This window comes from Heterocephalus glaber, unplaced genomic scaffold, assembly GCF_053883595.1.
Source record: "Heterocephalus glaber isolate CG9 unplaced genomic scaffold, H.glaber_assembly_v1.0 deba00001550, whole genome shotgun sequence".
Taxonomy (NCBI): domain Eukaryota; kingdom Metazoa; phylum Chordata; class Mammalia; order Rodentia; family Bathyergidae; genus Heterocephalus; species Heterocephalus glaber.
Genome location: NW_028258343.1, coordinates 12,719,170 through 12,740,320, shown reverse-complemented (window position 1 = coordinate 12,740,320; position 21,151 = coordinate 12,719,170). Strand labels below are relative to the sequence as shown.

At 40.7% G+C, this 21,151-nt stretch overlaps 1 protein-coding gene across 3 annotated transcripts in view; it reads right to left on the bottom strand.

Moving 5' to 3' along the window:
- Positions 1-20,916, bottom strand: part of Stx7 (syntaxin 7) — a 39,165-nt gene extending 18,249 nt beyond the window's left edge. For 2 of the 3 annotated variants that reach the window (XM_013072706.3, XM_087190109.1), the window contains exons 1-2: positions 20,796-20,916; positions 13,896-14,046 (exon numbers count right to left, since the gene is read on the bottom strand). In XM_013072706.3, coding sequence (XP_012928160.1) covers positions 13,896-13,980 — 85 coding nt within the window. In that variant the 5' untranslated portion in view covers positions 13,981-14,046; positions 20,796-20,916. Of the gene's footprint in view, positions 1-13,895; positions 14,047-20,789 lie in introns of all 3 variants that reach the window. The other variant, XM_087190108.1, reaches the window with a different exon arrangement.
- Between the last annotated feature and the right edge of the window lie 235 nt (positions 20,917-21,151).

Genomic DNA, 21,151 nt, shown 5'->3' with positions numbered 1-21,151 from the left:
ACATAATTTATAAGACAGAGGCAATATTCATAACATAGGAAGAACTAGGATAACTGAAAATGTCAGAAACTCCAGTAGAAAACAGGCCAAGCACAGGAACTTTAACAATATTCATGAATAAATTGCCAGCCAAAAAAAGACTAAAGGCTTATCTTGGAAAGAATAAATAATTATAATTTGTAAACATGGCCTAAAATTATCCAGCCTTTAGGAATTAAGGAGAACTGCTTCTGCCATGGCCAGTGGTGTCTAAGTCCACCACATGGTAGCGTCCTTATCTTTTGGGCAGGTACACTCAGCACACCCTACCCAGATGGTGACTCCAATTGTAGTGCTTCTCAGCACATGATCATTTTACTAGGTCAGGTCATCACAATCTCTGGGACCTTATAGACTTAAAGTGGCAAATACTTTTTGTTCTGTCATTTAAAAAATAGAGAAAATGAGAAGGGATTTGCTATCAACTGGGTGAGGCAGTCATGAGACTTCACAGGTATATATCACTCATTCTCTGCAGTGTAATTCAGTTTCAAGGATATTAACCATCTCTTAGAGATGCTTATGATGCATTTGAATTAGCATAACTTCAATATTAAAGAAAACATTCATGAAACATTAAAATTAGGAAGTAATTTTCAAATTATAAAAGTATTTATTTGGGCCGGGGATTTAGCTCAGTGGTTCCACCGCCTGTTTTGTGAGCACAAGGCCCCGTGTTCGATCCCCCGTACCAAAAAAAAATTTATTTAATCCTATTTCTATGTAGTAAACAGTTTCTTAAAGAAAAAGTTATCTAATATATAGAACTAGGATTAAATCAAAACGACGAACCTCTACAAGAATACACTGAACATGCTATTTTCACACTGCCCACAATTTTGACCTATTCACACCACACTTTACTTCCAGAAAGGTGACTTTAAAGATTGGATTACATTTTCCAAATCAGAAAGAAAACACTAATTCTAACAAATCAAAAAAAAAAGAAAAAGACTGCATTATTGTTTCATCAAAAGCAAAACAGTACCACTTGTGCCACTTCTGGAAACCCATTCTGCTCCACGTGGGTCTGCTGCCATCTAGTGGATTAGCACTTAAGAAAACGCCATGTTCCATTCTGTGGGAGAAGGGCGGGGAGAGGTGGGGCTCTGCAAGGTCACCACTGTGAGAACTCACTGGGAGCTAGGGAGTCCAGGATGCTGACAGGTGAGGGGGCAGGCTGCATGGCACCACAGCACCACAGTTCAAACAACTGTCTCTATACAGCCACAGGAAACACAGCTACCTTTTCTTTTATGAGAAAATACTGTTCCTCACAGAAAAAACATGGTTAGTAAAACCCTCAGATGGGTGATGTTGAGATTCCAGCTCAATCTCACCCTTATCACTCTGAGGAAGAAGAGTGTGATGCTGACCAGCAAGTAGATGGAGGTCAGATTACCTCATCTGGGAAACTTTCTCTCACTTCTTCCTGTGATCCACTGAAGATCTTCCAGCTGTTATTCTTCAACAGACAGATACAGAGAAACCACCTACTTCTCAGCTGGCATGAACTTTAACTGAGAACACAGGGAAGCAGCTGTACTGGATATAGTAAGAGCTCAGTAAACAAGGTCTAATGTACAAAGTAGTTTCTGTCTTTCTCTTGAAAGTCAGAAACGAACAACTATACTTATTAATATATTTTACTATCGTGCACCACGCTTGAGAGGACTATAATAATCCATGATGCCTATGAGAACTGTACAGCTAATGATCAAATAGTATCAACTAGCACAAGAGAGTTATATGCCATAATTAGGAGGGAAGAGTCAGTTATGTCTTGATAATTACATGTATCTAGCGGTTGCCTACAAGTGATATAATAGAAAAAGCACTAAAAAACTCTAAATGTTAAAAGAAACAAACTGTTTTAAACTCAAATCTTTTCTCATCAAACTCTCATAGTGTTCAAGGCCAGCTTGAGCTTTACAGTGAGTTCAAAGCCAGCCTAAACTGCACAGTGAGACCCTTTCTCAAAAAAAACCCCACACCAAAACCAACAAAAAATAACCTAAAATGATATATGAGAAACATTTTGGAAATGGCATAGATGTCCATCAGAATACAAGATGCTATATTACTCATGTTAGAAAGGTTCATTATAAAGCACAAGGTACTAAAGAAAATATATCATTTAAAAATATCTTTATCAGTTGAAAATATGTCAATTACCAATATAAAATGTTTTTAAAAATAAAGGTAGCCTATCTATTCCACTTACCAAGAAAAAATAAGAAAGGTGTATCATATTTCTAAAAAGCAGATCACAAGTGAAAAACTTCCTGAAGAACTGAAAGATGGCTACTAAAGTAACTGCGGCTGTCTTCAAGGTGCTCTCTACCTCCTCTCTGTCTTGTGACCGGAACAGGAAGGAGCCTATCCCCATGGGCTGCAAAAGCATGCTGCAAACTGAGGAGCCAGATCTAACCTTCTACAGGATGAGTCAGTCAGGCTGGCTCACTGGGGGCTCTGCCTCCAGGGCCAAAGTCCTTGCTACGCTGTTCTTGCTGCTAGTACAGAGCTTCTGCAGCCACAGTCTGCTTCTGCAAGGCAATCTCAAAATTACAATATGCTTAAGGTTCCCACTGGTTTTTCTTCCCAGAAACCTCAGGGGTAGGAAGGAATACAGGTCAACAAAGAAATTTAGGGCAGTGTGACACTAGGGTAGATTATTTAACAAAAGGTTAAATCTGAAGACATGGCTCTTAACAATAAAGTACAAAACGAGTCATCCAAAAACTGTGTATAAACAATAATTTAGATTTTTAGATGGCCAGTACATTACAAGCTATGTCTCTGAGCAAAGAAGTTCAATGCCCGTGCTTTATCACATGGACCCGCTCAGTTTACCTACTCTGATATGCAGACTTGCAGTAGAAGAAACAGGGCCTTTGGAGAATGTGACTGTTTAAGAAGCAAACAGATAACGGGGCACGGTGATACACACCCCTGTGTGATCCCAGCACTTTGGGAAGGTGAGACAGGAGGATCACAAGTCTGAGCCCAGCTTGGACAACTTAGCAAGAACCTGTTTCAAAATCAACAACAGAAAAATGGCTGGGAATGTAGCTCAGTAAAAAGGCCCTGGGTTCAATTCCCAGTGCCATCAAAAAACCAGAAAAAAAAAAAAAAAGCAAACAGGCAAGGCAGTGGTGAAGTCCTGCACCTTGCAGGACTTTCTAATGCTTCCATTTGTCCATGACCTCCACAGTCCCCACCACCACCACCACCACCACCACCACGGGGGACTGAAGCCAGGGCCTCTGCATTGAGCTACATCCCCACCTCTTTTTTATTCTGACACAAGGTATCACTAAGTCACTACATTGTCTAGGCTGGACTTGTAATCCTCCTGCTGCAGCTGAAATCGCAGGCACGCCCTACCTACTGTGCCAGGTTTATGGGCTTCCTTCTTCTCACCCACCAGATGACCCAACAATTCTGCTCATAAAGAAGCTGAGGGTTAGCCACGTCTCCCTCCTTGTCACCAGGGTATAAGGCAGGCTGAGCCCTAATTTCTGGTCAGTTCTCATTGCCAACATGCTACTACCCAGTTGGTTCTAAAGTGGATTTCTGCTTCCTGGAGGAACATAGCAGAAGCTTGTTCTCCTCTTCAACCAATATGAACAGATGCAGAAAAGGAGAGAAAAACTGTAAAGATCGCATTTTCATAAAAATTAATGGGGGAGGCAGAGCTCCAAATTGTCACCAGCAAATATTCATTACAGGGTGAACACCCCTAATCTGAAAGTGCTCCGAAATCCAAAACTTTTTGAGTGCCAACAAGATGCCCAAAGTAAAAAAATTCCGTACCATGAAACTTTTGTTTCATGTACAAAATTACTAAAAGTATTGTATAAAATTACCTGAGGGTTATGTGCATAAGGTATACTATATGAAATGTAATGAATTTATGTGTAGACTTGGGCCCCATCCCAACCAAAGTTGCACTATATATAAACAAATACTTCAAAATACAAACTCTGAAATGGGAACACTTGTGGTCCCGCGCCCTTTAGATAAGGAACACTCAATGTGTACCAGACAGAGATGACCCAGCCTGAGTGGAAGGGAACAAGCAGTCTGCCAGGGTAGGTGAGGAAGGAAGCTGACAGGCTGCTGACCAGACCTTTCCCTAAACGGCCTGGAAAGAAGTGCTTGTGCATGCTGGGACGTGTGAGGTGCCCCAGGACTGAAGCGGAAGCCCTCATGGCAAAAGCTAGGTTCTGGGCAGCACAGGAGGAGGAGGAGAGACAGTCCCTGGGACAGTGGAGGAGAAAAAGGAGTCCCTGAGCAGAGAACCAGGGCACTCTCTTTCCTGTGAAGGACTCTCTTGCCAGGAAAATCAGGCTCATTCCACAGAACAGCAAAGGGTAGACAGCTGTGGAAAACAGTGAAACTCCGTACAAAAGATATGGAGCAGGAAAAAAAATGTTGCTACAAAGTGGACAAAGTAGAAATTATAACTCAAAACAACCACAAAAAATTTATTTAAAAAAAACTCAATGAGGCAACTGCAGTTTTAAAGGGAGATTACAAAAAGAGCTCCTAGAGGACATGGCTATAAACCATAACAGTTATTTTCCAGGCAAGGATTGTTGAATAAAGTGGGCAATACCACACAACTAAAATCACAATATGTATGTGGCCCACTCTGTCCTGCTTTCCACCCAGGCCCAGCAGCAAGGCAGTGCTCAGTGTTCACAAATAAGCAGGGCTCCCTTGGCCTTTAGTTGAAGACCTACACACTCCAAATAGGAGAATAATAGCCCACAAGTTAGAAACAGATGCTGATGATGTCTATGGGCATCCTCTTTGACTGCATATGAAATCTGGACCAAACCCTCCCAGAGAAGTAGGTCCGTCCCATTCAGTACCACTCACATGTTACTGCATCAATGGTATCTTTAAACAGTGATTATGATAACACTAGGACAAAAAGAAAACTGGGAAAAATAAATGTCCCAAGACTTACAGAATACTATTTTGTATGATACCTGGGTTCTTTCAAAGCAATTAATAAAATAACTGACAACTGCTTTAAGATAAATCCTGCATGGAAGAGGTACAAAAAAGGCAATTACTCTTTAATCAAAAATAATCCTCAGGAATTGGTAAAAACAACACAAAGATCAAAGAGTGATGAGGACAAGAATGGTTAAAATCTTTCAGGAAACCAAAATTAACTGCCTCAGCCTAACTTCTGTTATCTGACTCCCTCAGAAGCACTGAGCCAAACAAAACAGGCAAGTGGAAGACTCACAGGGCAAGTGAATGGCCATTACACAAGGAACCACTACTGGATTTTAGTAAAAGAGAAGATACCCTCCAATACAGTTACTGAGCACAGATTATAAAAATGGTGAAAAAAGCTAATAAAAATTAAGACAATTTTTAAATAACTGTAGTGTACAAATACACATCAGCATCACACATTTTTATGCACACAGAACTCAGAGGATTAACACGTGGAGACAGCATAGATGGCGAGCTCTCCAATTTTGAAACACATATTCTTAGGGTAAAATGTCCATTAGTGAAGGATTGATTAAATGATGAGTGGCGCATCCATATAATGAAAAATATGTAGTCAACACAGAGGAGAAAAAAAGCATGCAGAAAAACCCACACAAACAAAACCAATGACAAAAAACCCCACAGATAATATGACCTCGCTGTCATAAAAAACACTGTCATTCTTTATGAAACATTAAAACTTTTTTCTCAAACACATATTTTAGTAAGAACACAGGAAAAAAGTAAACAGTAATAGTACTTTAGTTTACTGAGACAAAAGCATTATAAAGATAGGTTAATGGGAAAAAGAATGACTAGAGGAAACAAAACAGTAGGTCAGGCAAGACACTTCCAAGGAAGTGACTTTTGTACTGAGGCCTGAGCACTAAGAGTCAGTTACAGGCCGACCTAGAAGACGTGTGTAGCACAGACAGAACAAGTGCAAAGGCACTGAGGTAAGAGTGAATCAGTTTACTCGAGAAGCGGAAGGAAGGTCTATGTGGCTGGAGTGCGGTGGTGGCAAGGAGGAATGGCAGGGTGCACAGGTGGGGAAGGAGCAGATCCCAGAGGGTACTGTAGGGCTTGGTAGGTTCCACACTGATCCTAATGTGCCACGGAAGTCATGGCTCGATTTTCAGCTGTAGGATCACAGGATCTGATCTACAATTTTAAACTTGTCTTGGTTACTATGTGGAGGACACCAGGGCTAGGCAGGAACAACAATCTGCAGGATGCAGAAATTGAAATAGCAGCAGCCTGGCCCTGGGTGGTGACAGTGGAGATGCAGAGAAATGGACAGATCTGGAATTCAGAGTCTACAGGATGTGTACTGAGACTGAATATATGGAGGGAGGGCACCCCCGCCAGGGTGTGGGGTTTGAATCAAGAGTAGGAAAGTTTGGGCCAGGAATTTAGCTCAGTGGCACCATGTCTGCCTCGCAGGTGCAAGGTCCTGTGTTCGATTCCTGGTACTGCAAAGGAAGGGAGGGAGGGAGGGAGGGAGGAAGGGAGGGAGGAAGGAAGGAAGGAAGAAGGAAGGAAAGAAAGAAAAGAAAAGAAAAGAACAGTAAAAGTTCTTATTCAAGGCAGAAGCACGGAGATGGTTCAAAATAGGAGCAATCAGAGATAAAATTTCCTGAAGCTCCATAGAGCCATCTCTTACAGATTTACTTCACAAAATGAGTTCAGTCAGGTTCAATCATCAATAGCACTCGTGCTCAGTCATGTAGGGAAAGTCACTGGAGAGAAAAGTGGTCACTTTCTGTTAAAATCCACTTGGATAGGATACTAATTGTAACCATGTCTGTACTTTATTATATTACACCTTAGGCACAAGAAAATTACAACACTGAAATCAAAACAACTAAGTTTTTCTCCTCAAATATTTTCAGATGTGTGACTTCAGAAACAGATATAACAGACAACATTTTAGGAGGGGAGGGGCAAGTTTTCAACTCTTCTTTTCTGCTATATACTGCTTACTCATCCCACCAATGAGAAACCAGCCTGCACTGCTGACTATGGTCCAGTAAATTCACTAATGTCTCAGGCCTGGAGCTTAAAAAAAAAAAAAGGAAGAAAGAAAGAAAAGAGAAAAAGAAAAAGAAAAGAAAAGAAAAGCTTACCTGGGCACCAAAGAGGGAAGTAGATCATACTAGCTTTCTTTTTTGTGCAGTCATGGGTTAAGATGCAAAAATAAAAACCCCTTATACCAGACCATAATTAAAAGAACTGTTCATTCTTAAGCACAACAAAAGGGACCACACTTTATAGACTTTTGATTTCATCTCAAAATCCCAAGAACATACAAGGATAGGGGCCATGTACTGAATCTTCTCAATAGACTAGCTAAGTACACACACAGTGTGCCGAGTTACTTAACAACACAGAAAAACCTACAGTATATTTTTGAACTCTAGAAAGTCTGTTTTGAATGAATATCTTTAATCTATAGGACACAAATTATAAAAAGAAAATCCACTATCACCTGCCTCACAAGCACAAGGTCCCGAGTTTGATCCCTGATACAAAAAAAAAAGAAAGAATCCAACAAAAATATTTTTCAGTCACTTCTTAACATTTGTAACATAGGGTTAAGTCCACATTTTATGCCTCCTTAGAAAGCTCTACCTTCCCAAATTTTCTGGAAAACATACACACAGAGAAGCATATGTGATAAATTATAAATACCATAGTAGAAACATCTGCATTTCTGAATTCTAACGTGAAGACTGTATATTACCAATGGATCTGTTCAGTTTATTTCCCCAGGGCTAACCTTTAGCCTTCCTCCATTTCCTTTGTTCAGATTATTCATTTAAAAAGTACTTACTCAAACGCCAGGATTCTCATTAGCACTAGTGTAAGACTTTATTATATCTACATATACATGGAATATTTTATCTCAAAAGTCTATGTTTCATGGTCATCTGTTCTCATTTTTACTTCTCAATCTCCTTTAATTCATAATTTTGTTAATTCTGACATGACTTGCACCAGAAATTTTTGTGTCCACACTCTCCCATCTCCTAATACTTAGAAGAGTACATAAATCTTGATGTAACTCTAGCTAGTCTTGTGAATGGCTGTTTCCATTATGGGATCTTATGAATATGTATTATGGATACAGATATGACAACTGGCTTCTTAATAACAAAGAAGAATAATACTGCATATTTTTGAAGAGCTTTCAGAATTCTTGCCTATTAAAATTGGAAGAGACTATAATCCAGCCCACCAAATATATACACAAGAAAATAATGTTCTGAATAATTAAGAGCTCCCTCTATTTGGATCTGATTTCAGGAAATGTACGTGAATGCCATATAGCTTCTGTGATTAGAAATTTTCCTACTGTCCAATGAATTTCCTATCTTAAGTACAGTCTCAAAAACTTGAGTCTAAATAGGGAACTGCACAGTGAGCCACAATGAAATAAATCTATAACTAAAGTGGGCAAAAATTAAAAGACTGTAAATGTTGGCAAGGACATTAAGCATTATCAACTCTGATACACTGACTGGTTGGAGCAAAACCTGGTACAACCTCTTCAGCAAGCTGTTTTGTCATATCTACTACAGCTGACCATACACATAACTTACAACCCAGCAACCCAAATCCCAGATAAATACACAGAACTGAACAACATGTAAGAATATTCAGAGAAGCACTGTTTATAATAGCAAAAAGCAAATACAAAACAAAAAATGGAAATACTACAAATATCCACCAATAATAGAATTGTGGAATGGTTGAATATGGAATACTGTTAAGTGAAAATAAATGACCCACAGCTACACAGATAATCCTGCAAACACAAGAGAATGAAGCCCAACACAAAATAAAATACACTTCAGAAGCCAGGGAAATTGTACAAAGATGTTGAAAGCCAAGAGACTGATTATCTTTGAAGGGCAAAGAAGGAGCATAAACATGAGAAGGGTTTCAGGAGGTTCATGATGTTCTATTTCTTGATGTGTGATGTTTTGGTGCATAATTCACTGATTATCCATATTTTGGGAAATAATTAATACATACATATTTCTATTTTTAAAAAGCCTTATAAAGCCCTAATTTCTATTTTAGATTTTGATACATTTTTTCTTTTAAACACATGAGTTCTCTCTGTGTTTCCTAAAGATATTTTTCTCTATTGTTTGTATTCTGGCCAAGGATGAATGTTACATGTGAAAATATCCTTCTCTGGTTTACTCACAAGAGAGGCTCAGACATTTCAACCCCCGAAGGTTTGCTCAGCCTTATGCCATACATCACTGGTAGGAGTTTGTCTCAAAGAAAATAGAGATGGTTGATAAGAGACGGGAAATGGGTGTACATCTCACTTCCGAGTATTGCTAATAAAAATGTTACTTTGGAGCATCTCAACTCAAAGCTTGAGAAATGAATCTAAGCATTTCTTAGACGCATGGGATAACAGTTTTATCTGCATGCCGCAGTCCCCCGGGGATGGGTGCCTGGAGCAGCTGGGTTACAAATGACTAGATGCCACGCGAGGCCTGTGATGGAGGGAGCATAACGTCTACTCCACAGGCACAGGATGGAGCACTGGTAGCACAAATGCCTTATCGATTCCATGACAGAGTTAGCAGTCTCACAGGATAAAAATATTTGATTAAACATTTTAATGCTTCACAGAGGAATCCATGATAAAGTTCTAGTATGCTATACAGTATCTATTTAACTTACTTAAAAGCTATATTATTTTAATACAAATATCTATAATATGTAATTATAATTTTTATTTAATTATAATCATTTATCTATGATATATACCTATTACATACAGTATACATGTAAGCATTTACAATATTTGAAGATTTGTTTAATATAAATTATAAATTAATATAAATTAATTTCTGTTTTAAATTCTTACTAATGAAGCAAATTCATAACACTATAGATTATCTTTAACAAAAAGTGGTTTAGCAACAAACCAAAAAACATTTAACTTTAAAAATATTTTCTCATTTATTCTCTCCTTTGTAAAACAGAACTGCTAAAATGTAATACTGGTAAAGAAAAACAATTTCTAATATTATTATCTTTTATTCTTGGATTTTTCTAAGATCTAAAAGCTTTCCATTTTTTTGTGAGATAAACTAGACCACACAACATAATACTTTATAATCAGTCATTTATCTGATCAAGACTAATAGGAAAATTAACTTTTCCCACTGCAGCTTTCAGGAAGCCGTTAGCTGTGACTAAACAGACACCCACATCCTACCTACCTTCCAGCACCCCCTCTGTAGATTCTGTTGTGAAATTAGATAACTGGTACTCACACAAATTCAAAAGATGCAAATGTTAGTGACGAGAAGAACTTAAGTGTGTACAAACTACTTCTTATTCCATCCCATGTACCTAGTATTATTAGCATCACCAGATGGGGGAAAAGTGAAGTGAAATTTCACACTTCCGCCTTTCACATTCATGCTGCTTTCTGCAGAACCCTTGCCAGGAAGGTATACTGGTTTCACTAAATTCGAAACCCCAAATCTCAAATGTGTACTCAGCTTGCTCTACTTCCTCTCGTATGTTCATTCTCTCAATGGTCCAAACCATAAGCAGTGCAGCCAATGTCTTCTTTCTATAAACTTCTAACTAGTGCCCATCCTGTTCTCTATCTGATGACTTTGCTTCATATTTCACATAAAAACAGACCCACTCAGAGAGAGACTTTCTGCCTTTGCCACCGTATTTCTATCTTGATCAGAGACAGCAATGCGTATTCCAGTGGACAAAAGGCAAACCACTCACTAGCAGTTTGTTCCCAATTTCCTCTAATCCACTTGAGCATGGTGGTACAAGCCAATTCTCAACAGACTTCTGTAACAACCAACTTAATACCCCTACCATATCCCTCAAGTGTATTTTCTAAGTCGCAGCCAAAGCAATCTTTTCTAAGTTCAGATCTGATTGTGGCCCCTCCCTGCTTAAAAGCTTCCTATGATTTCCACTGCTGCCTCTCACTCTGAAATTTAAAGTCCACACACAGCCTACTCAGCCCTGGGTGACTCACGCAGCTTCTTCCTGGGCTTCCTCCCCAGAGCTGGGTACTCGGACCGCTTTAGTGTTTTAACACTACCCGTCCCCTTTGTCCGGAACGCTCTTTCTCTGCTCTACTCACCAGCAGGCCTCCTCGGGCGTTTTCAGGGCCCACTGCCCCACGGGAAGCTACCATCCATTTGTTTTCATGTCACTCTCACCCTTTTTTTCCATATGAAATTGTGTTGTTTGCTAATTTTTTAAAATACCATCTATTGCTCCCAATTCCATTATAAAGAATGTGAGAGCAGAACCTCATAGATTTTGTTTACTGCTAGATTCCTATTGTCTGAAATGTTGTAAAGCAAGTAATAAATGCTCAAAGAATTACTTGTTCAATGAATCAAGACAATCTAAAAGTTAAAAGTCACTTAGTCTGAACCATCATTCCAATGTTTAAAACTCGTAATAACAGTCCTGAGATGTTCTGACCACTATTCCTGATCACTTAGCAACAGCGCTCTCACTCCTGAGGGAAACAATGCTATTCCTTAACCTGGCCTGTTCAAACCCTTCCTCCTTCTCAAGGGGAGGTCTGTCTGTAGCTTCTAATGTGTGGAGGCCCCTACAGTCCCGCAGAACATGCAGCTTCTGCATCACACATGACAGTGCTTCATTGATCTGAAGACGGTGACTGCACCTTCTCTTGGCTCAATGGCCCCAGTCTGAAGAGCTCTACACGTGGGGTAGTTAAGGGATCCTCCTGTGCATTCCAAGACCTCCCTCAATCACAGTGTTGTCTTATACTTAGTTACCAACCAGGCAATGAACATCCAACTCTGGCCCAATTTGCTACTTCTTGTCTGGTTGGATCAAAGGATCTCTCTTTTAGCAGCATGATTTGATCTAAGGCACTCTTATCTCTGTCCAGTTCAAGCTCACACACAATCTCCAAACATGTGCCTTTTATGCTACCTCCTGCTGACCACTTCCAAAAGCTTACTACAATACAATCATTTCTCATCCTCTTCTTAAAACTCCCCATACCATTCAGCATTCCCTCCCTTAACTATTCTTGGAGGAAGGCTTTTGGCTCCCTTTCTTGCACAAGGTTTTGATTTTCTCCATGTGTAAATTAAAATTGTAAGCTCTCTTAATTTTCACAAAAGTACCTACAATCACCTGAGGCAGACCTGCGATGTTTCTAACCAGCAACAAGGGAACCATGAAAACTAGAGGCTCTTCTGTGACCATCACCAGAATAGATCTGAAGCTGAAGCAGAACAGACCTCAGACAAACCAGAATAGTCTTTGGTGGACCATCCCTACATGGCCCGCTAGAAATGCCATGATACTTAATACTATTCACTTCCTTGCTGCTCTAAGACAGGGCAAAGAAAACATGAATTGCCCCATACCAAAATATGGGGTAAATTAAATGGCTGTATACAGTGACACATTTCCGGAACAATTAGTTTTTATACCTTTTCCCTCCAAAACAAACTGGCATCTCATGTAAACCATTCAGATAGGTAAAAACTGCTGGGAGCTTCATGATTAGGAAAATATAGTATGGTGTTCTGAAAACATTCTGTATCTCAACAGTACATTAACATTTTGGTAAAGAGAGTCGCCCTAAGGCTGCAAGCTAAAGAATAAAACTGTATTATATCCTCAGATTTCTGGCAATGTCCTGATGGCTAAACACTGACGGCACAATGCCTAGGATAATCTATGGTACGTGATTAGTTGTGATTTAGGCATCAAAACAAAATAAAAAATATGTAGGCTCAAATCTGCCACAGGGACATTTCTTTAATTTGTACATATATTCTGAGGAGTAACAATTTCTAATAAAATGTCACACTGGATCATCAGTTTACTGACATGTTGTTTCTGACAAGTGTAGCAAGGGATAATCTGTGGGGAATCCAAGTAATCGTCTTCTATAGCGTCTGTCTTAATAGATGAAGATGTCTCCTCTTGCTATGGTTCAAATGTAATTTGTCCCTACCACAAAAACTCACGTAAGGCTTGGTCCCCAGAGTGGTGATGTTGGGGTGTCTCTAACAGGTGGGTAGATCATTCAGAGAGATTAATGTTTTCTTGATCACTCAGGACTGGATTGGTCATTATGACAACACACAGTTGTCAAGTGTGTTTGGCTTCTTCAGCTCACTCTCTCCTGCATCCTCTCTTGCTGTGTGATCTCTTCTGCCATGATGCTCTCACCAGGAGCTGGGCATGTGCTGGTGGTGCTAGGCTTGGACCTCCAAGACTGTGAGGTAAATCACGTGTTTCCTTTATAACCTCAGCCTCAGGTATTCCGTAACAGCAACACAAAAAGGACTGAAATACCTGCTTTGTGCACCTCTGCTCCTTAACTACATGACATGCATTTGCATTTACAAAAGTAACCTCATCAGAATCCCGTAAGATATTTTAATAAACGTATGTCTCTTGAGCTCTTCATAGTGCTCCCCAGTTCCAAACCTATGGGATTGAGTCAACAAGTCTCTAATTTCATAGAGAACCAGAAGTCTTAGAGCAAATACAGGTATCTACTGTATTTACTGTATTATCCTTTTAAATCTTTATTTCATTACTGAAATAATGTATTACATGCCTCACTCTGGTACTTTACAGAAAAATACACAGTCATCTCTATTATAATTATCTCATTCATTCTAGAGTTTTGGTCTTTGAAAATCTTTTTTTAGAGAAATGCTCCTCCCTCCCTCAACTGCCAGAGCTATCTGTTCATGAATGTCCACCAAGTAATATTTGCCTTGAAAGCTATGATGAAGTTGATCTGAAACTCAACTTACAACTCTGCGTGATCTTCTGGATGTTGGAAGAGATGCGCTGGGCCAGTTGGGCAGGGTCCCCACCAATCCCTGGAGTGTAAGACATGGCTGGCTTGCCGACTCGCCAATTTCATCAGATGCTGGTAGGTTATGCAGGTTTCCAGGCAGTCACCTGAGAAACACAGAAGTCACATAATTGTTTTTAAAGTTGCTGGTTTATATTTTCTGAATTAGAGGGTTACTCACTCCTCTGCAAAACTCTTCAGCCATCAGCAAAACTCTTATTTCTATAAAAACAAAACTGGTTCCTTGAGGATAGAGTTGTGTTAAATACGCTTAACAATCAAAATAAGATTCAAGTTGCATATTTCCTTTGAAAACTTCTTTGATCTCCCTAAGGCAGATTATTAAGTCCCATTTCTATGAGTAGTTTTAATTGTTTATATATTTTCTTCCTAACAAAACTGTGAGCAACTATAAGGCAAGGCTCACATGCTATTTATCATTCTCCAACATTTAAAATAACTCAACATAAAACAGTTAAATATTAACGGAACACAGAGATCAGCCTATTCCCAGAAATTTCATTGTATCTAATATAACACACAAGAGGAGCTCAGGGTCCCTAATTTTCATGGGAAAGGTTAAATTTCAGATAACAGAGCCAAGAGAAACAGCATCCTATAAAACACCCATCAGAGTTTCTTCACAGAGCAAGGAGAACAGTGACTCTTCTCTTCCAGCAGCCAACATCTTAGGACAAAAGGCAAAGCTGGGGTACTGCTACAAGAGGTAAGAGATAAGCACTGCCTTCTTCAATCCACATCACACCACTCAGGGTTTGAGAAGAAGACTGTAAAAGGATGCTTCACCATACAGGGCTGTACACTGCAAAGAACCTCAATTAATCTTAGTCATCTCTACAATGAGCACGAGAATATTGCAGCGTTGTCAGCAATCTATTTGTAAGCCTGCTCTCTATTAAGATCCTGCCCCATGTCCACTACTAAATGAAGCACTGGGAAGATACAAGACAAAATAGAAAACTATTGTTCAAATCAAGGTTGTCAGGCCAGGGATGTAGCTCAGTGGCACTGCACTTGTCTGGCAAGTACAAGGTCCTGAGTTCAATTCCCAGCACTGGAAGAAAAAAAGCAAGCTTGTCATTTAGGAGAAAGGATAAAGTTAATAGTGTAAGCCAACAAAAAATAATACAAATCAATAAAAGTCATGCGCTAGGCAAAAGTGACAGGGACTACAAAAAATGAAAAATCACTATTGCCCCTGTCTAGAAAGCATTTATGAAACAAAAACTTAAGCTCTGGATACTTGGGGATGACTATTATGGAGAACAAAGGCCAGAACACGGACACTTAGGCAGACAGACCTAGAATACGTGAAAAGAACACACACTTTTACCAAAGTAGGGAGATTCTCAGCTGGCTCTGGATCAGATGATGCATGGCTGCGATAAGTGGGAAGCCACACCGAAAGGAAAGGAGAGTAGTAATGACCTAATATTTCGCAAATATCTGTGAAATGAGAAGTAATTCATGTTGACTGTCTAATTTTCACAATCTCTCCAACAGAGTAGGTACCATTATTACTGTTTTAATGATGGACTGTGACTTAAGATTTAAGTAAAAGGTTCAAGGTAACACAACCCACCCATTAGTGGAGGTGGGATTCAGCTCCAGGGTTCAGATTCCAAAGCTATTCATGCTTGCTACCAGGCAAAATACATGCCACAAGAGGCGGGCTCCTGGACCGGAGTTTAGTTTCAATATGTTGCAAAGAAATCACTGGAGATTTCTAATAGGGGACAGGAGGCCAAGAAAGACACCAAAGTCCAGAAATGCTTAAATAGTATGTATACACAATAACCTACACATATGCTCCATATTCTTCCATCTCTAATCCCTTATAATGCCTAACGCAATATATATGCTATGTAAATAGTTATACTTATTGCTTAGGGAATAATGATAAGTAAAAAGAGCATATACTTTTTTTCTTTGGTACTGGGGATCAAACTCGGGTCCTTGTGCTTGCGCAGCAGGAGGCGAAACAAATGAGCTAAATCCCCGGCCCCAGCATATACTTTTTATACAGATGCAATTAAAAAAATATCTTCCACAAGTAGTTGGTTAAAAGTACAGATGTAGAACCTGGAAATATGTAGGGCCAACTGCATATGTCTTTTTCCTAAGGGACTGTGCTGGCAGGAAGTACAACAGCTGAACTGCCACGACTAGACCAGTATTGGTTCCACCCCTGGAACTCAGGCCACCGAAAGTCCTGGGAGCTTCGAGATGCTATTCATTCCTCTTCCTTATTCCACAGGTTCAGTTTATCTCTTTGAAACCAAACTCTAGGTTATAGTCCCCAAATCGAAATCATTAAAGGGCAAATTCAAACCTCAACTCAGACAGCTGAATTTTTGCAGCAGTGTGGCAGGAACAAACATCCTTCCAGGAAGCCTTGGACCTGGACCTGGAGCCACCTGAAGAGCTGCGGCCCTGACAGAACAAAATCACATCTGGAGATTCAATCAGACCAACACGATTTTGAACAACCTACAAACCATCAGTTGGATCTGTCAACTCAATAAAGAGTCTTACTAAGGTGTAATTCACATAGCACACAATTCATCCATTTAAAGTATTTAATCCAATGGTTTTTAAATACAATAACAACGTTGCGTTTAATCAACACCAAATCACTTCTAGGACATTTTTATTTCTCTAAACAAGAAGCTCATACTCATTACTAGTCATTCCTCATTTCTCCTCAACCTCACCAGCCATAGGCAAATATAATCTTCATGTCTTTATAAGTTTGCCTATTCTGAACATTTTGCGTGAATGGAATCATATAATATGTGCTCCTTGTGACTGGCTTCACATATGTTTCTTTTCACGGGTCATTCTACATTGTAGTATTCCTCAGTACTTCATTCTTTTTTATTGCCAAATAATATTCTACTCTCTGGGTAGACAATTTATTCTGGGCTCAATGACATCTTCCCTCTTTTCCCTCTGTTAACTAGATCTGGCTTATAGCCAACACAAACACACTATGAATGAGAAAATAGTCTTTCTTATTAAGTATTCTCTTGGTGGGAAGGGCTCCCCACACTTTAACCATGGACAGGAATGAGTCTCACATCCAGGTCTCCAAGCCACACTCTTCACTCTCTCTTTAGTTTCTGCATGTCTTTGAAGCTATGAGAACTCACCAACTGCCTGTTCAGCTGCCAGTAAAACTGGCAACTACAAATCTCTTCTTTGGGCAAAACATTTAGCATCTGAGTCTCTGCCCAAGGACTAAGTGCTTTTCCACCTTGCACAGCAAAGGCACGATGTTCTCTTGCACCTGCAGGGCCTGCGTCAGAGCTGCACAACACATCAGCACCTGTGGCTCCTCTCTCCCTGCAGAGAGCATCCCCAGAGTCCTGCCAATTCAGGCCCGGAACTGTGGCCCTGGAGCTCATGCATGTCTGGCCCAAGTCTTCTCACTGTCTTCTTCAAGCGAACCTTCTTCCTTTCCAAAGAACCAACCAATTAGACACAAACATAACCACTTTTCTTTATACTTTTACTCAAAAAACTAAATCTGAAAAAGTTCCTGCTAGTGAGATAACGGAGCTTCATTCATCCCAAGAGCTGCTACTCTTCAACTGTCTGGAATTTCTTAGACACAGGTACAAGGCAACCATCTCAGTTCAGTCCTGAGTGAAGAGGGAAAAGCAATTTGCTAAAGGACCATTTCCTGTCATTGTACCTTTTACATTTCCTTTCTCAGTTAATTCTTACAAGGCTATGAAGTAGGTACAATTATTATTGTGATTTTTCACATGAAGAAATTAAGACATAATGAGAATAAGTAACCTGTTTAAGATGAGCAAAACAGCTAAAATTTGAAACTAAGTTTTAGGGCTTAGATTTTCTTAAACACTAAGCTACACTGCCTTCTGTATAACCAAACTAAGGACAAGAGATCTCACTTAACCAGAAAAGCCAAATTTACCACCTTTCTGCAGACCCCATAAGAAATTTTTCTATCTTGATTTCTAAAATGAGGAAACAGGTTTAGGATAACTACCATGAGCGATGAAAGTAATGCACTGAACAGGATCTTCCTTTTCTGAATTATTCTGTTAATAAATGATATCTAAAAGGCAACAATGGTTCGTTCTTTAGATGAGATATGAGAATAATAAAGGGCCCAAATGGCTAACTTTTACTGAAAACAAAACAAAACAAAACCACACACAAATGCACAGATAAATAGCTAACTCAAAGCTGATTTTAAAAATTTATGATTTTTGCATGTAGGATAAATTAATGTTACATTTTTTCAAATGTTTACTTTCTATACTATCTCCAGGAAGTAATCCAAGCTGCTATACACCAAAATACTTTTGTTGAAAGCCCATTCAGCATTCCTAATGTCACTGCTCAAAATAGCAATTACATAATTCATCATCTATACCTGCAGTGTCTGATGGAGCAGCTGCTAACTACATGGAATATAAAATAAAAATTAGGTTAAATGCAAGTCACACTAATCACTTTCCAAGTGTTCAACAATTTTATGTGTTCAGCGTCAATGGCTGGCATGTAGTCTGTTTCCACCACTGCACAAAGTCCTGTTGGTGCTCAATTCAACATCTTTCTGTGAAGACACAGAAACACCACCAAGAGATAAAAGGCAAGGGAATCGAAGCGCAACACTCACAATGAGAGTTTCTTCTTCAAGACTGCTTCTAAAGAACAATAAAGAATGAAAAGAGAATTTCAATACAGAATCTCCACTGTCAAACACTACTCTCCAGCTACTACTGGATATATTTTAGCATCCTTAAGACTTCCAGTAAACATAAACCTCATGTTTTATAAATCTAGCTCGGCCAAAGAGGTTTCACTTTCAGTCAGGAGCACAAGCATAAAATACTGGAGTTACTTGGCTATCTGTAGAATTGGTGTTGAATAAATGTTGGTAGAATGACTGAATAAATGTTCTACTTCCTGAGAAGACACACCCAGCCTGAGAGTAAATAATACCATTCCATAACACCGAATTCCAGTGCCTTCTTTCAGATCTGACTGATCCAGGCAAACCTCGGCCTTAGATCTTTCTGGGTATGATCACCCACCTCCAGAAGGCTCTTCCCATAATCTCCATGGGACAGGCTTTTTCTCCCAGCAAGGTGCCACCGCATGCTGAAGACGCCTGATCCCAAAAGGAAAGTCACCACACCTCCATTTTCTGCTACTCTAACTTATGCTTCCCAACAAACAGCACTATTGAAAATGACCTAATTAGCATATTTGTCACCTGCACCTCCCTCAGAAAGGCAAACAGGAGAGTCCATCCAGTGCCTAGCAGAGGTAGATACTCAGGGAAGGTCAGGGTGCTTGGTCCACAACATGAGTGCTCTCTACCCAAAAGACATCAAGGGCATCCTTTAGCTCAGCTACTCCAGCAGCTGAACTACTACACTACAGCATTTGGCTTTAGTTCAAAGCACCAAGGATCTTCATTTTCACTCTTGCACACATTAAACTTTCAAATTACATGGTACCATGGCGAACTTTACTCAGACTTACTACAGATGTTTTATATACTTTACTTTTCCACCACCAGCACTGGGATAAAGTCTGGGACCACAACCAAAATGAGGACAAACTTGGTTAATAAGAAGCAGCTTAAGTAACATATCTGAAGGAAAATGACAGAGATGTTAATGAGTTACTATGGTACCACATTAACTGTGACAGACACTTTCAAACTACAGCTTATTTCTTAACAAGTCACAAGTCTGAGGCCAACTTCTCCAAGAGGCCTGCAAAGCAAAGGTTCATCCACGGCACAAGACACAACATTTTTATCAGTCAGGGCTGGTGTGTGGCTCAGAGCACACCCAGGCCTAAGAAACGTCCACCTCCCACATTACCAAACAGCACAGCCTTTTATAATTACTTCCTTTCCTTCAAGGTTCTGGGCAAGTTTGAAGTTACATGTAATTAGGCAGAATCTAGTGATCTGAAGTGATTAAAACTCAAGGTATGTCCAGAAGATCCAAGCAATGTAAAAATCTGAGGGACCGAGAGATGCAGGGAAGGGACAGCAGGGTGGGGAGGGAAAGGGAAGTAACAAGAATGAAGATGTGTTGTGGACATCTACTGAAGCCCAATGATGAATGTATCATTAGGTACTGCAAACATATTCTACTAAAAATAAAAAACAGATGAAAATAAATTTAAAAAATAAGACATGCCTGCACACAAGCACAGAGAGAGAGAGGCACAGAGAGAGACAGCGAGAGAAATATATCGCATTCTCGCAGAACGGCACTCCCCTTTTAATCTGAATTTAAAGTCAGTAACCTAGAAAACAAAGGGGAAGTGGGAGTTCTAAAAATATTTTATGCATTTTGAAGGTCTTTGTGTAAAGCAACTAAGGATGTGTACGAAGAAGGTCAAAGAAAGTTGGCGTGTCCAAGCCTGCAAGCCCGAGAGAAACCCAGCCACCGGGAGCCTCGGGTCGGCGGCCACGTCCTCCGCACGACGAGCGCGGTGAGCTTTCTCCATGCAGGCGTGGAAAAGAGGAAGAGGTCGGAGGGCGGCGCGGACGGGACCAGAGCGTCCGGCGGGCTGGGGACCCGGCGACCCCGGCCCCGCGGGACGCACATGGGGACCAGGCGACCCCGGCCGCGGGCCCCGACCGCGCAGGCGCGCACAGCACCGGGTGGGTGGGGGGGCGTGGGCCTGGAGCCGCGCGGGCCGCCGCCTCGCCTCAGCCCGCAGCAGCGCGCAGGGCGGTGGCTCCCGGGCCCCGCGCATAAACGGGGAGCGACAGCGTCTCCGGAGCGCCCAGTCAGCGACGCTCCCCTCTCCGGGATCCTCTTACCCCTACCTCCTCGGTTTCCTCCTCCGTCTGCGGTCACAGACACCCACAGGCCGCTCAGCCCTGGGAGGCAATTCTCAGCTGACAGGCGGCGGCGCGATGACGCCCAGTGCGCATGCCCTGGACACAGCCCAGGGAAGGAGGCGGGCCTCTCTCCCCTCCATTGGTCCATAGGGCTGAGTGACAGCTATACTGTCCCGCCCCTCTGGTGACGCGCTAAGTAATGGAATTACCAGCAAAATTGTACAGGAGCTGTTCTTTGAAGCTTCGCGAACCGAATGGTTCGTGGCGAATGCCTGCGCGCAAAGAGAAGAGGAACTGCAGGGTAGTTATCTTCTTTATTCGATGAAGCCACCCTCTCTGGG